Here is a 16,526-nt window from a genome sequence, read left to right as displayed (position 1 = left end):
CAGTCACTGAAAAAGTGTTTCCAGCCCTTGAACTTTTCACATTTTGCCACCCTACAAGCATAAAACTTTAATGTTTTTAATTGAGATCTTAAATGACTGGCCAACACATAACTGTGAAGTGTAATGGATTTCTCTCTCTCTCTCTCTCTCTCTCTCTCTCTCTCTCTCTCTCTCTCTCTCTCTCTCTCTCTCTCTCTCTCTCTCTCTCTCTCTCTCTCTCTCTCTCTCTCTCTCTCTCTCTCTCTCTCTCTCTCTCTCTCTCTCTCTCTCTCTCTCTCTCTCTCTCTCTCTCTCTCTCTCTCTCTCTCTCTCTCTCTCTCTCTCTCTCTCTCTCTCTCTCTCTCTCTCTCTCTCTCTCTCTCTCTCTCTCTCTCTCTCTCTCTCTCTCTCTCTCCCCCTCCCTCTCTCCCCCTCCCTCTCTCCCCCTCCCCCTCTCCCCTTCCATATGTATGGTGAGTTCCTTGGTTTTCATTATTCGCTAGTGGTCTCTAACTGAACTTTATTTACGAATTAGGTGACCTATGAAAGAAATTGATTGTTGATGATTGTGATGCACACTTTGCTTTTCAAGATTTATATTGAATGAAATTTGTAAAACTGAATTTTGTTCCACTCCACGATTATGTGGTACTTTGCGCGTGTGTGCGTGCGCAAAGGTGTATGTTTGTGTGTGTGCATGCGTGTGGGTGCGTAACATACTTTATTTTTTAACAAAATACACACAGGTTTCTGTGATTCTAAAGTCACAAAATGTGAAAAAGGTCAAGGGGTGTGAATACATTTTCAAGGCATCGTAGGTACCAAATTATCAACAGTACAATTGCTTACTATGGTCTGACCTTGTCAAAAGGAGGGAAAATGATGGGATGCGGTGAGTATTCTAGGAAATTGATGTGCAGGGCAGTGGCGTTTTCACTGTATGGATTGGTCTGAATAGTTCCAATGGGGTTCAGCATCTCTTCAAGTTCATCTGTCCAAAATAACATAAAATAATTAGTCAATTACTGAACAAGCTTTTCATTGCAATAAAATATAAAGTAAACAAGTAAAGTTTCAGACCAGGAAATGAAGACCAGCAATGAAGGACGATATCTCCCATCTTAAGCTGACCTTTGTAGTCAAACACCATTGTGTTAACCCAGGCTATGGGGTAGTGCTACGACACAAAGATTAAGTTATGAGTCAAGGGTACTGGTCGGCAGCCTTTTACACTTAAAGAGCCATTTCGACCTGGTTTCCACGGAAAAGACAACACTGGGCGCCGCAAATACTTTTTAACATCAGAAATGTTAACTAATTAGCGGAGATGTTAGCTAATTTATTCATCCATCCATTTTCTGATCCGCTTATCATCACAAGAGAACATAACATAAGTGATACGCGGTTTTAAAATAATAACATACAGTACACTTCAATCTGACACTTATAATTGATTTTCACAAGCTGCGCAGAGCCGCATGCGGGTTCAGCGCCGCGGGTTGTCGACCACTTGTCAAGTTTATCGTAAACGTGGGAAAGTTGGTGCAGCTGCTGACTTCTTACCACTTTCCCTGCTTTGCGAATGGTCTGGTACTTGTTTGGATGGGTGTTTTTGGTAGACTTCTGTTTCTTGACCTTATCCATGACGGCATAGATGGCAAAGCAGAGGCGTGTCATCCGCGGCAGGTCGCAGACTGAGATTTCAAACTCTAATGTACTCTCTTTCCATGTGTGTTCGGAGCGGCCGTTGCTCTCACTGCTCACAGCTGGTTTGCACAGTAGCTCTGTTCCGTGAAAAAGACCAGCCCTGACCTGGACCTGGGCACCATCAGAAAAATACAGTTTGGTTTAATAACCGAATGATAACTAAAAAGTGGCGCTAGAGACACTGAAGGTAAATAATCTGCGTCATAGACGGTTACTATTTTGGTAAGTTCCAATGTGAATTTAATTGTGTCAATGTACACAAGCATAAAACCATAGAATTTTTTACTTCATTGTTATTAAGTCTTTTGCAAGTATTGACAATGTAAATTACTGTAATAGATGTGAGTTTAAAAAAAGAAAAAAAAAGAGTTTACCTTAGCAGTCTCCTCTGCATTCACCTTGCTGCCTTTCAATAGAACTATCTTAAAGGGGCTTGGCACGTCCCACACACAAGTCTGTGCTTGCTGTAGAAACAGAGGAATATAATGAATACAGAATCACAACATACTGTCCTATAGTATATGCATACATTCATCCATAGTATGTACATAATGTGTGTAAGGGAGTGGCAGGGTCATACTGGAAGCTAATTATGTTCAATATGGTGAGAAAAACATATTGGTTTTGCATCTGAATCTTTGACTTTTGTGTGTCCAAAGGTTGCCTCTGGGTACTCAGGTTTCCTCGACATTCCCCAAAAATACTTGTTAGGTTAAGTGAGGACCCTAATTTTTCCACGTGTGTGAATGTTAGTGTGATGTGTGGTACTCAGTGATTGACTCAGTGGCCCAAAGACAGCTGGGATAGATTCCAGCCCACCTCTTACCCTGAACAGGATAAGTGATAAAAAAAGTGTGTGTGTGTGTGTGTGTGTGTGTGTATGTATGTGTATATATATATATATATATATATATATATATATATATATGGCGGCCCGGTAGTCCAGTGGTTAGCACGTCGACCTCACAGTGCAGAGGCACCGGGTTCAATTCCAGCTCCGCCTCCCTGTGTGGAGTTTGCATGTTCTCCCCGGGCCTGCGTGGGTTTTCTCCGGGTGCTCCGGTTTCCTCCCACATTCCAAAAATATGCATGGCAGGCTGATTGAACACTCTAAATTGTCCCTAGGTGTGAGTGTGAGTGCGAATGGTTGTTCGTCTCTGTGTGCCCTGTGATTGGCTGGCAACCGATTCAGGGTGTCCCCCGCCTACTGCCCGGAGACAGCTGGGATAGGCTCCAGCACCCCCCGCGACCCTAGTGAGGATCAAGCGGTTAGGAAGATGAATGAATGAATGAATAACTGGAGACCCTGGCGTTTTTGTCGACGATAACGATGCGCTCATTGGCTCCTCTGAACTTAAGGTGTGTCCATACATAAGCGTCACGCATTCAAAATGAATGATTGTGTCAGGAAACAGACGCATGCGCGACGCCACAGTGTGCTCACAGCTTCAGCACAGGAGAGCCGCACACAGACAATTAGACAAGACAAATCGCGGGAGGTTTCGATTGTGTGCAGTTTTGCTCCCGTCTACCTTGCAGCTGTTTAACAGCAGAACACCGCAACATGGAAAATGAACATCCCTATGGCGTCCTCAAATAATATTTGCATGCCTCAGACATTGCATTCACCTTTAGTGGAAGAACAGCACTGCACATTCCTGTGGTCCCTTGTGTCAGTTTTTAAATGGTTCTTAACTCCTCTTCTGATATATTTTTCAGTGATTTCATAGGGAATATGAAAAGGGGAATTGTACAAATGAAAATGTACAATGTTTTCATGTTTAGTATTTATTTTGGTAAAATGAGTATTTTGTTTTGCTTTTGTTAAATTAAGGGGAAAAAAGACAACTACTCTTTAACAAAGTTAAAGTAAAAATGTCTTATTTCCCTAAAAGGGCCATTTCTATTATTAAGCAGGCACAACTTAACACAATAAAAGAATTCCTCTGCCTCAACACAATACCTCTCATTATTTGCTGTGTACTGGCAAAGTGAATAATTCTTATTTTCATGCACCCCATTATTGGTTGGTTGTAAGGAGTGTTGATTTGTATAAGCTTGGCTTGACCTATACTATACTAAATTGGCATATAGCCCTGCTCTGCATGACCGCGGTGCATGGGACCGGACCTTAAAAAAAAAAAAAGTGGACCTACAGCCTTTCTAGTTGAGGACCACTGGTGTATAAAACTGCGGTGAGACCAGCCATGTTGTTTGGACTGGAGTGCCACTGAAGAAAAGACAGGAGGCAGAGGTAGAGGTCGCAGAGATGGAAGATGTTGAGGTTCTCTTTGGGAGTGACCAGGTTGGATACGATCAGGAATGAGTACATCAGAGGGACAACTCATGTTGGATGTTTTGGAGAGAAAGTCAGAGAGGCCAGACTGAGATGGTTTGAACATGTCCAGAGGAGAGAGAGTGAATATATTGGGAGAAGGTTGGACTCAATGGAGCATCAATGGAAATAGAGCCTACGCCAGCTGTGTGAAAGCCTCCTCGGTGAATCACTACACTACCGACGCTGCACTAACAATGAATATTTGGGGAAAAAACCCCCACATCTGATAATTTTTTAGAGTGAAGCATTGACTCATTGACTCACCATGGGAACCCTTCTTTTAGGAGGTAGCGGCAAAGGTGGGTTGGAGGACTTGTGATTGATTACTGCTCCAATAGCACAAATTTCCTTTTCAAACATGGCCTTGACTGTGCTGGAGGAAACCAGGGTAAGGTGTGGGGACTCCTTCGCCTGCATGCAAGTGCGTATATACTACACACAAGAAAGGACATGTGCAATTTCAATATTGTGTTTATTTATTTATTTATTTATTTATTATTATATAGATTTTTAAATGACAACTGACAATGGAATAAGGCTAATAATATATCTGACACATAATGAAAAAGCCCCCTCCGTGAGCCGTCACCTTACCGTGGTGGAGGGGTTTGCGTGTCCCAATGATCCTAGGAGCTAAGTTGTCTGGGGCTTTATGCCCCTGGCAGGGTCACCCATGGCAAACAGGTTCTAGGTGAGGGGCCAGACAAAGCATGGCTCATAGACCCTTATGATGACTACAATATATGGACCAAGGTTTCCCTTGCCCGGACGCGGGTCACCGGGGCCCCACTCTGGAGCCAGGCCTGGAGGTGGGGCTCGTTGGCAAGCGCCTGGTGGCCGGGCCTACACCCATGGGGCCCGGCCGGGCACAGCCCGAAGAGGCAACGTGGGTCCCCCTTCCCATGGGCTCACCACCCATGAGAGGGGCCAAAGGGGTCGGGTGCTATGTGAGCTGGGCGGCAGCCAAAGACGGGGACCCTGGCGGTCCGATCCTCGGCTGCAGAAGCTAGCTCTTGGGACATGGAATGTCACCTCTCTGGCAGGGAAGGAGCCCGAGCTGGTGTGTGAGGCAGAGAATTTCCGACTGGATATAGTCGGACTTGCCTCCACACACAGCTTGGGTTCTGGTACCAGTTCTCTCGAGAGGGGTTGGACTCTCTTCCACTCTGGAGTTGCTCACGGTGAGAGGCGCAGAGCAGGTGTGGGCATACTCATTGCCCCCCGGCTCAGTGCCTGTACATTGGGGTTCACACCGGTAGACGAGAGGGTTGCCTCCCTCCGCCTTCGGGTGGGTGGACGGTTACTGACTGTTGTTTGTGCATATGCACCAAACAGCAGCTCAGCATACCCACCCTTTTTGGAGTCCTTGGAGGGTGTGCTGGAGAGTACTCCTGCTGGGGACTCCCTTGTTCTGCTGGGGGACTTCAATGCTCACGTGGGCAATGACAGTGAGACTTGGAGTGGCGTGATTGGGAGGAACGGCCCCCCCGATCAGAACTCGAGTGGTGTTTTGTTATTGGACTTCTGTGCTCGCCACGGATTGTCCATAACGAACACCTTGTTCAAACATAAGGGTGTCCATATGTGCACTTGGCACCAGGACACCCTAGGCCGCAGTTCGATGATCGACTTTGTAGTTGTATCATCGGATTTGCGGCCGCATGTTCTGGACACTCGGGTGAAGAGAGGGGCGGAGCTGTCAACTGATCACCACCTGGTGGTGAGTAGGCTCCGATGGTGGGGGAAGATGCCGGTCCGTCCTGGCAGACCCAAACGTATAGTGAGGGTTTGTTGGGAGCGTCTGGCGGAATCCCCTGTCAGAAGGAGTTTCAACTCCCACCTTCGACAGAGCTTTTCCCATGTTCCGGGGGAGGCGGGGGACATTGAGCCCGAGTGGACCATGTTCCGTGCCTCTATTGTTGAGGCGGCCAATCTGAGTTGTGGCCGTAAGGTGGTTGGTGCCTGTCGTGGCGGCAATCCCCGTACTCGCTGGTGGACACCAGCAGTAAGGGATGCCGTCAAGCTGAAGAAGGAGTCCTATCGAGCCTTTATGGCCTGTGGGACCCCAGAGGCAGCTGACGGGTATCGACTGGCCAAGCGGACCGCGGCTTCGGTGGTCGCCGAGGCAAAAACCCGAGCGTGGGAAGAGTTCGGTGAGGCCATGGAAGCCGACTTCCGGACGGCTTCGAGGAAATTCTGGTCCACCATCCGACGTCTCAGGAGGGGGAAGCAGTGCACCACTAACACTGTGTACAGTGGGGATGGGGCGCTGCTGACTTCGACTCGGGACGTTGTGAACCGGTGGGCAGAGTACTTCGAAGACCTCCTCAACTCCACCAACACGCCTTCCTTGGAGGAAGCAGAGCCAGAGGACTCTGAGGTGGGCTCTCCTATCTCTGTGGTTGAAGTCACCAATGTGGTTAAAAAGCTCCTCGGTGGCAAGGCCCCAGGGGTGGATGAGATCCGCCCGGAGTTCCTCAAGGCTCTGGATGTTGTGGGGCTGTCCTGGTTGACACGCCTCTGCAACATCGCGTGGTCAACAGGGAGAGTTCCCCTGGATTGGCAGACCGGGGTGGTAGTCCCTCTTTTTAAAAAGGGGGACCGGAGGGTGTGTTCCAACTACAGAGGGATCACACTCCTCAGCCTCCCTGGTAAGGTCTATTCAGGGGTGCTGGAGAGGAGGGTCCGTCGGGAAGTCGAGCCTCAGATTGAGGAGGAGCAGTGTGGTTTTCGTCCCGGCCGTGGAACAGTGGACCAGCTCTACACCCTTAGCAGGGTCCTTGAGGGTATGTGGGAATTCGCCCAACCAGTCTACATGTGTTTTGTGGACTTGGAGAAGGCGTTTGACCGTGTCCCTCGGGGAGTTCTGTGGGGGGTGCTTCGTGGGTATGGGGTACCGAACCCCCTGATACGGGCTGTTCGGTCACTATACCACCGATGTCAGAGTTTGGTTCGCATTGCCGGCAGTAAGTCGGAATCGTTCCCAGTGAGGGTAGGACTCCGCCAAGGCTGCCCTTTGTCACCGATTCTGTTCATAACCTTTATGGACAGAATTTCTAGGCGCAGCCGAAGCGTTGAGGGAGTCCGTTTTGGGGGCCTCAGTATTACATCCCTGCTTTTTGCAGATGATGTGGTGCTGTTGGCTCCTTCAAACGGGGCTCTACAACTCTCACTGGAGCGTTTCGCAGCCGAGTGTGAAGCGGTTGGGATGAAAATCAGCACCTCCAAATCTGAAACCATGGTCCTCAGTCGGAAAAGGGTGGAGTGCCCCCTCCGGGTCGGGGGGGGAGATCTTGCCCCAAGTGGAGGAGTTTAAGTATCTTGGGGTCTTGTTCACGAGTGAGGGCAGGAGGGAGCGAGAGATCGACAGGCGGATCGGTGCAGCGTCTGCTGTGATGCGGACGTTGTATCGGTCTGTCGTGGTGAAGAAGGAGCTGAGCCAAAGGGCGAAGCTCTCAATTTACCGGTCGATCTACGTCCCAACCCTCATCTATGGCCACGAGCTATGGGTCGTGACCGAAAGAACGAGATCCCGGATACAAGCGGCCGAAATGAGTTTTCTCCGCAGGGTGTCTGGGCTCTCCCTTAGAGATAAGGTGAGGAGCTCGGTCATCCGGGAGGGGCTCAGAGTCGAGCCGCTTCTCCTCCACATCGAGAGGAGCCAGATGAGGTGGCTTGGGCATCTGATTCGGATGCCTCCTGAGCGCCTCCCTGGTGAGGTGTTCCGGGCATGGCCCACCGGGAGGAGACCCCGAGGAAGACCCAGGACACGCTGGAGAGACTACGTCACCCAGCTGGCCTGGGAACGCCTCGGGATCCCCCGGGGAGAGCTGGAAGAAGTAGCTAGGGAGAGGGAAGTCTGGGCTTCCCTGCTAAAGCTGTTGCCCCCGCGACCCGGCCCCGGATAAGCGGTAGATAATGGATGGATGGATGGATGGACACATAATGAAAAAGCCCTGCGTACTTAGATATAATGAGCAGAAATCGAATCCTCATCAACAAAAAAAATAAATAAAAAAACACAAATGATAAAACATCAAACATCAGCCATAAGACAATCATATGGATATACATTCACCATTCACTTTGTATTTCTCCTTTATTTAAGTATGCAAGTTTGAAATCTCTCTTAAATTGTACAGCTGTTTTACTTTCTTTAGGGCGTTTACATGGGAAAAGTGTCTCTACTTACAAAATTTCCTCCAGAACCAATTAATTTCCTAAGTAGAGGTACCACTGTCTGTCCTACATTAAAATTTTTGTAAAACTTAAAAAAACAAAAACTTAATAAAAAAATCCAATAAAATGCACTCACTGACCTTGTATTCACAGAGTGCATGGTCTCCACAGAGAAACTCCATGCAATGGCTGACTCTAAGTACATACTGTCCTTTCCATGCCTCCTCCTCATGCCCATGAGTGGTCAACCACTTCCTTACAGCCAGTTCCATCAGCTCGGCAGCACTGCAGGATGCAGGCACTTTCACACTGGCAGAATCCTTTAGGGAGAAAAAAAAAGGATTGTATTTATCATTGCAACAACAAGCAACTTGTAGTTCTATAATGTACATTCTGACAGAATATGTAATATTTTGCATGCGGTGATGTACAAACTGAAAATGAACTACTGAAGGCACGACACACAAACACTGAACAATGTACAATAAAGTAGAACGTCAAGTCATTGACTTTACACACACCTTATGACAAGTGTGTACGTGTAGTGCAGACTTAACTCAGCCAGATGGCACAATATGTTTTGAATGAAACAGGGAGGCTTACTGTTGTATTCTAATTATAGCTCAGTACTGACCCGATTCCTGAGATGGAATTATAATTTCCCGGTGATAGAATTGCATCAATGAACAAACTAGTATTGGGGATAATGCGTCACATACCACACGATTAAATAACAACGGCAACATAAAGAGAGACCAGAGGGTACATGGGCATGGCTAGCAACTAAATAAGCCTCATGAAATCACTCAAGGAAGGCTCACCGATGAACAATGACCGTGCTCACTTCATAACAATACCACACTTCCTGAACATATAACTTATTGTGACTAGCTTTCCGAATAAAGACTTCCTGACAATTTTCACTTGAGCGCGTGAAAGAGAATACTATAATGAACAAAGGCTTGAGTTAAGAAAAACTGAACGTGCCGAAAGAAAGCGCAAGAAAAAATGAGTGAAATGCTGAAGGAAATGAAATCATGGACCACAGGCAGGGTTTCAGTCCACTGAGCTCCCTGTCAAATTCTGTGAGAATGGTATAATTATGATGCGAGTTCTGACCCATTTAGCCTTGTCACATGACTTGCATGTTTGTCTCAGTTTACAGTCATATGATGACATCAAGCAGAAAAAGCTGCTGTGTTGATTTTTGGCAAAAATAAATAAACAAACGATCTCCCTTTCGCATAATTTGTTGTCTCATTGTGCCGTCGTGGTTATTTTCCTTCTTTTAATCTGACATTAGGACAAAGGATGATCTGCTGGTGACGGAATGTTGCGGTCTGCTGACTGGTTGACATTAGATGGTATTGTCTCGGAACAAACAAAACACATGCCAAAAAGAGGAAACAAAAAGCTGTCTGTTTTCCGTCTTTGTTCATTTTTCTTCATTAGTGTGCCTCGTTATACCACACAACATTTTCCGACATATTTACCCACTTATTGATTTACCGGGCATGAAGACGCAATTGGCCATGGGTATGAATGTGGGTGGCCGTCTGTCTCAGTGAGAGCTCTGATTGGCTGACTCTGTCTCGTGTGAATGAGAGTATGACAAGTTGTTTGTCTATATCTGCTCTGCGATTGACTGGCAAGCCAGCTCGAATCGGTTCCTATAGTGGGAATGCTAGAGAGAACGAATTAATGGATGTTCAGTTTAAACATGAACTAACACAGTGTTGTCACTTAATATACCAACACAAAATTCTGAACCATGACTTGCACTCTCAAAGTTCTTACCTGAGATTGGTCAACGTGGATGATGACTTTTAAGTGAGTTGAGCGGTCATTGAGTCCATCGTTGATGATCCTTGGCTCGAGCTGTGGGGAAAAACATGCACGCAGCCACTCTGTCCATGTCATCATCTGGAGACGTTGCATTCTCTCTTCACTGATGCGAGACATTTTACTGCGAAAGTCCTTTACTTCCTGGTCATTCATGCCGTCAAGTTCATGAAGGCCTAGTAAAGAATGTGGAACAAAAGTATTTGCACTTACCAATCAAAAATGCTTCTAAAAAAAGTACAATTGGTAAGCACTAGCACAAGCTTGTACATTACAAGAAGTCCTATAAAATTTACAGATTGCATAAACAGTTGCAATTTATGTATTGTCCAGTGTGCATCAAGTTTTCTCCATTTTGAGCACTAACTGCTGATTCATATTGGGCAGTCCTCGGTGAGACTCTCAAATGATTATCATGGCAAATCTCCCTTTTCCCTTTACCATACAGAAACTAAGATGAAGCCTTCCAACATACCGCTCTTGTTTAGTTGCTCAACATGCATACACGTGCACATACGCAAGCACACTAAATAATTGTGTGGACTGTATTAGTCCCTATGGTGGCAGGTGGAGAGACGCTTTCAAAGGCTTATTTTACTTTGCACTTTGAATTCGACATCACAAGGTCTTGTTTCAGGCTATGGATTGGGTAGATGTCGCCCGCAGGCCATAGAATGCCCATGTCTGATTTAATCCTTAGATGGCACCGGAGCAGAAGAGAGTCTCCGCTGTCGAACTATAGAGAGCAAGAAGCACGCAGAGAACAAATGCTCTCTACAGACATACTGCATGTGATTTTATTCATTCTTACCTTTCACAAAACTTTTCATACATAGCATCCAGAATGTACCATATTTTCCGCACAATAAGACACACCTAAAAGCATTCAATGTTCTCAAAAGCCGACAGTGCGTCTTATAATCCGATGCGCCATATGTATGGATCAATATTCAGATGTCTTGGATGTGGTATTTTAAAGCTTGAGCTTACATAAACTTTGTTCAGTAAAGCACTTTGTTAAAGCTGCAGTACTTATGAAGGCTCTTTATAAATAAAGCTGTATTGTATTGTGTTGTGTTGTATTGTATTCCTATAGCATAGCTCCATCTGGTGGATGCATGACGCAATTGCCGCCATTATTATAGCTTGTATTCTATGCGCCTTATAATGTGGTGTACCTTATACAGTATATGAAAACTGTTTTAAAATAGGCCATATGTTGAAGTTACACCTAATATGCCGAAGCGCCTTGTAATGCCAAAAATACAGTAAATCAATTGATAGATTGAGTATTTCCCCTGGTTCATGCCATACCTCTTTGGCCCTTAATGTACAATAAGATGAACGAAAGTTAGAATTACAAACTCAGTCTCTCATTATTTTATTGAAACAATAGCCTCCAAAATGTGCTGGAGCTAAATGTCAGAGGTGCTGTTTGGGTGATTAAACCTTCTCGCCCTGCTCTCTGTTGAGCACTTGATCACTCCATTTTACTAAAGAGGTTGAGCACAATACTCCCTTCCTAATGAAAACAACACGCCAATATTTAAAGCCATTTAACTTCCGAATCACGCCTTGCTTTGATGGAATGTCTCTGCTCCACCTAACCTACTTTTACACTAGAGTGACATACAGTAGTAAAAGTGTTTTTTGCCCCTTTTTTAAACAATTTCCAAGTACAGAAAACATTAACAAAACAATGTCCATTTCTTGTATCTTGTGATATGAACTTTTTGTCCTATTGCCACATTTCAGGCTTCAAACAGAGATAAAAAAATAACAACAATAATAATTAAAAACAATATTTTTGTGAAGAATCAACACCAAGTGGGACACAACCGTGAAATGGAACAAAATTCATATATTTTTAACTTTTTTTTTTAGAAATGGAAAAAAAACTGTAAAGTGGGGTGTCCAATATTATTCGGCCTCTTGACTGTCAGTGCAGCCAACACACTTCAGAAGTTCCCTGATGATTTCGGAATGATCCCATGCAGATTTAAATGAGATGATGATAGAGTCCACCTGTGTGTAATCTAATCTCAGTATGAATGAACCTGGTATGTGAGGTCTCCGGGGTCTGTTAAAAGAACATTGGGGAGCAAAGAGCATCATAAAGACTGTTCTGTTTTCCCCATAGTGAATATAAGTTTCACTTGTATAAATGTATTCACAAATTTCATATAAACAAAGGCGTATTATTTATCCAACCCATTTAGCAGGCCAAATTTGACAAATTTGTTCCACCACTATATAGTTTGCCACAATCCAATTACGTCTCCCATGATGCTCGGGGATGATGCCCATAACCTTGTACACACCAACTACTTAGCTTCCCTCTGTGTTAAAAAATATATTTTTAATCTTCTACTCTAGGTAGATGTGGGTTGCAAATTTTTGCTGCTGGAGTACTAAGTCTCCCTGATCATAGTACATTTATACTTGGGGAAGCATTATCTTGAGCAGACATGCAACAACAGCGCTTTGCTTTAGAAGGGCCCCTGATAGGAGAAAGCTAAAGACGGGACTGCTGGCTGATAGATAAGTGTGTTAATTTCTGGAGCAGTGTCACAGTGGAGTAAGTGCTCAAGGCATTTGGTGATCTGGGAATGATTTATGAACTATGAACTCTAAATTGACTTCATTATTTTAAATCAGACATTGAGTGATCTGTGTGAGAGCTTGAATTTAGTAAAGATGTCTTACCCTTGCCAATAAGTATGCCTATTTTTGAATCCAGCAGCCGTTCTGCTTGGCTGCAGTTGCGGGTGACCAACTTGAGTACCGGTAAGAAGGGACGAACGTCACAAAGTCTGCGGGTTTCATCTTCGAGTTCTTCGTGTACGGCAGTCTGGTTGACACACTCGAACATGTGGCTTTCCATTTCGCCCAAGGCAGGAAACAATGGGAATGTCTGAGCTTGTTTCCATAAGAGCTACAGGGAAGAGGAAGAATGAACTGAGAAAAAAGGAGCACCTTTACAAGCTTTAAAATCAGATTCATTGATTATAATAGACATCATATTCATAAGTTGTCTAGGTGGAGTCTTAAACCATGGCAAAAAGTATGTGCATTTTGGACAGTGTTCTCTCGCTATTCCATGGTTCGGTTATAACGGATTCACTCGACTGCTGATTTTCATTTGTGACTAACTTTATTGCAGTTTCACCTCACTATCTTGTGGGGTTTCTTGCAATTTCTCTTCCCTCTACGCCAGACTAGTAAAGAAATGTCAATTATTTTATCATTATTATTATTTTTTGAGAACATGAACTCTAGGGTCGCGGACAAAAATTCACGCTGTTGCCAGTGCACAACTCAGAGTTTGTGTATTCGGAGAGGCACAGTACTGTCCCCTCTAATTAATTTCCCCATGCAGCCGGTGTTTTAAACCAATCAGCAGCTCGGACTTCAACCGTTTTCATTTGGACAACCCGATTCACTGGTGCAACCTTGTCTCCATTTAGGGCGCAGAGGGGGTGTACTGGCACTGTTTTTGGTACACTCTGAATAACCAAACGGCACATTTTAACAACGCTCAAACGGCTGGGGTGAAGCAGTGCACACTCTGAGGATATTTCCAAGCAGACTCTTGAGTTCGTCATTCCCGAAAACCCCGTTCACTCATCGTGGGTGCAAATGTGCTCCAAGTGCTTAGCTTTACTCAGAATATTCAGAAACTTGGAACATCGTTCAAATGTGCCATTCGGTTATTCAGAGTGCCCCAGAATGGAGCCCACTGACGGCAGTACACTGGAGAGTAAACAGCTAGGCACAAAAATTGTGAGTGGAGTGCGCTTTGCTTCCAACAGCAAACGAGCATGAGGAAATATCAGCAAATAATTATGTTCAAAGTTTTGTCTTGAAACAGCTTACTTTAAGTGGAAGCCCATGTCGCATTGTGGCCAAAAAATACAATCTTGGTGGATGAATGTGCTTTTTAAATCCTTCTTGTTCTTGTGCAAAGTGAAAATAAATTGCGAAAATAAGTTGTCTTTAATAATGAAGCGCTTCTTCATTGTTTTTGAAAGACCAGAGAAGAAGACAATAAAGTAGAAGAAGCAATGGGTCATGGAAACTAATTTTAGATTTGCACAACAACAAGCATTGTACAATTGGCTACAATGCAATGCAGGATTCTAGTTTAGGTAAACCAAGAGAAACCTTCCTGTACCGGTAGTTATTAGCCAACATTCCGTCATTCTCGTCCGCTGCCAGGGTGCAGTATAGACTCTGCTCACATTAATTTAGGAATTTAATCTGCAGCGTGGTATTTATTATTAATTTTGCATTTTAAATGTTAAGTACGTTTAACAAGTACAGTATTTAGGAGAGTGGGAACCGTGGTGTGTGGGTACTCGTAACAAAGGTGAAAACGCCACCCACACCTCCTTCAAAAATGTTTTTGTCAAGCTCCACTTCGCGGGGACATGAAACGTATCTGCGCAGAAAGTGAGAGAACACTGTACATGGTTTAAAAAAAATATCTCAATCATTACAGAATTGTTTGATATACGGTCACAAAACTCATTTATGATAGAATAAAGTACCCACTCCGTGACCAAAATAACAATGCCCATTTTTCGGGAAAGGTGTATGGACGTTTCATCACAACGTTACAATTGATAAACAGTGGACCGTTTCCCATTAAGTGATTGAATACGTCTATGTAAAGTGCATTTTGAAATAATAACTCAAGGCAGTAAGATACAAAGGGTTTTTACATTGCATACCTACCTCTTTTTCCTCTTGGCTGGTTTGTCCTTGATACGGCCATTAAAGTTTTAAAAAAATCATCTTATAGTCTTTGGTTAAATCAATATTCTTACTTAACATCTCATGTGTGCTTATTTTGTGGTATCAAAGGCTCAAGGGTTCTTGCTTTTGCAGACCTCTCCCGTTTGTCATGTGATAATGTTCGGGTGCTTCGTCTTCTGTTTAGAGATTGGATCACTCACATGTGCTGCTCCATTGACAAAGCACTCATTTACTGTAGGTGAACTGTATATATGTAAAACTTAATTCATCACATTTGAATGAATTAGTCAACAAATACTTGTGGCTAGAGAAATATTACATTATTAAAAAAAACATTTGTCCACCAAATGAAACACTAAAGACATGAACATCAAATATAGGATTGGTTGGCAGCTTCAGGTGGGATGCTGTGCCGGCTAAATGCAGAGATGAAGCAGAAAAGCGCTACACCTCAACGTTACCCAATGAAAGCAGCTGAAAACAGACATACGTGTCTCTTGAACCCATTTGCGTTCACTCACAAGGCAGCGAGAAGCAGAGGGAGGAAAAAATATTTTCCAGGACAACTCAAGTTTTTCCAGGACATTTAATTTTTTTTCTCATTTTCCACGTTTTTTCCATGACTGGAACATTGGTCAATCATTTTCCAGGGCGTTTGGGCTTGCAGTCCAGGGTAGGGAAGGAAATGTTGGAAAACTCATGTTTTAAAATCCAAAGCCATCGAATGAGATAAAAATACATTTTAATGGTCCAAATGTAACAATTCCTCTCATTGTGGACAAGGTGGGGCTTGGTTCTCATGTTTACCCAAGATACATAGTCAATGAACAATGGAATGAGTAGAAGTCACATATAAATATACCCATGCCTCATTTCTTTGATCTCTGTAAAATAATATTTCATGGCGATTTTTAGGCGATCTTGTCTTTTCTAACTTTAGGACACAAAAAAAGGGAGATAAAATTCTACAAATCAGATCCAAGATTGGTTTAACAATCATTGTGTGAAGACAAACAAGCTCTTCTTACCAGTTTGATATGTTGAAAGGTCGCCTCGCGAGGAACGTCCATTTGAATGTAGATACCAGTGGGAAGGAGGAAGTCCACCGTGATTTGGTCCGGGGCATGGCCAGCCAAGGGCGAGTGGTCTGCCCATATGTCCAGGAGGTCTGTCATGGCTGGAGGCATGGCAAGGGGCACTACACACCACCTCAACCATAAGGACCTGGAGAACAGTCAAAGAAAGATGTGTGTTGATTTGCCCGTATATGTGTTCGAACCTCATTTTTGTGAGCTATGCAAAAAAAAAAGGTTCAAATGTCATATGAGGAACAAATAAAGTTATTATTTGTGCAGAACTAGTGATAAATACTGGTAGTCACCTCAATTAAGTAGTTCAGGAACAAGTGGCACTTCAAACACACTGTTGCAAATGTAATCAGAGTAAACATGGCTCAGAATCATTCTACAAACATCAAACAACTGCTCCTTAAGCTGTTTCTTGTTTGCTATATCCGGAGAGTAAGTTTGGTACATGCCTTTCTTTAACAACAACAAAATGCCAAGGCACAATAATTCAATGCTCTAGTGCACCCACGGAAGCTGGTGGATTTAACTTGGGATATGGCCAGTGCACAGCGGAATGTCCACTAAGCAAACAAAACAGGTCAGCCAGCCCTTACCACATTAGAAACTCGTCCTCATGCAGAGAACACAGACAAACA

The 16,526-nt window shown here is 44.2% G+C and overlaps 1 protein-coding gene across 1 annotated transcript in view; it reads right to left on the bottom strand.

Annotated features, from left to right (window-relative positions):
* Positions 1-16,526, bottom strand: part of pik3cb (phosphatidylinositol-4,5-bisphosphate 3-kinase, catalytic subunit beta) — a 47,789-nt gene that overhangs the window by 7,746 nt on the left and 23,517 nt on the right. The window contains exons 3-11 of the mRNA XM_052078841.1: positions 15,832-16,027; positions 12,752-12,980; positions 10,001-10,221; positions 8,344-8,523; positions 4,289-4,456; positions 2,061-2,150; positions 1,543-1,797; positions 1,060-1,156; positions 840-970 (exon numbers count right to left, since the gene is read on the bottom strand). Coding sequence (XP_051934801.1) covers positions 840-970; positions 1,060-1,156; positions 1,543-1,797; positions 2,061-2,150; positions 4,289-4,456; positions 8,344-8,523; positions 10,001-10,221; positions 12,752-12,980; positions 15,832-15,990 — 1,530 coding nt within the window. The 5' untranslated portion in view covers positions 15,991-16,027. The remainder of the gene's footprint in view (positions 1-839; positions 971-1,059; positions 1,157-1,542; positions 1,798-2,060; positions 2,151-4,288; positions 4,457-8,343; positions 8,524-10,000; positions 10,222-12,751; positions 12,981-15,831; positions 16,028-16,526) is intronic.

Source organism: Hippocampus zosterae, chromosome 10 (genome assembly GCF_025434085.1).
Source record: "Hippocampus zosterae strain Florida chromosome 10, ASM2543408v3, whole genome shotgun sequence".
Lineage (NCBI taxonomy): Eukaryota > Metazoa > Chordata > Actinopteri > Syngnathiformes > Syngnathidae > Hippocampus > Hippocampus zosterae.
This window is presented reverse-complemented; position numbering and strand designations above follow the sequence as displayed.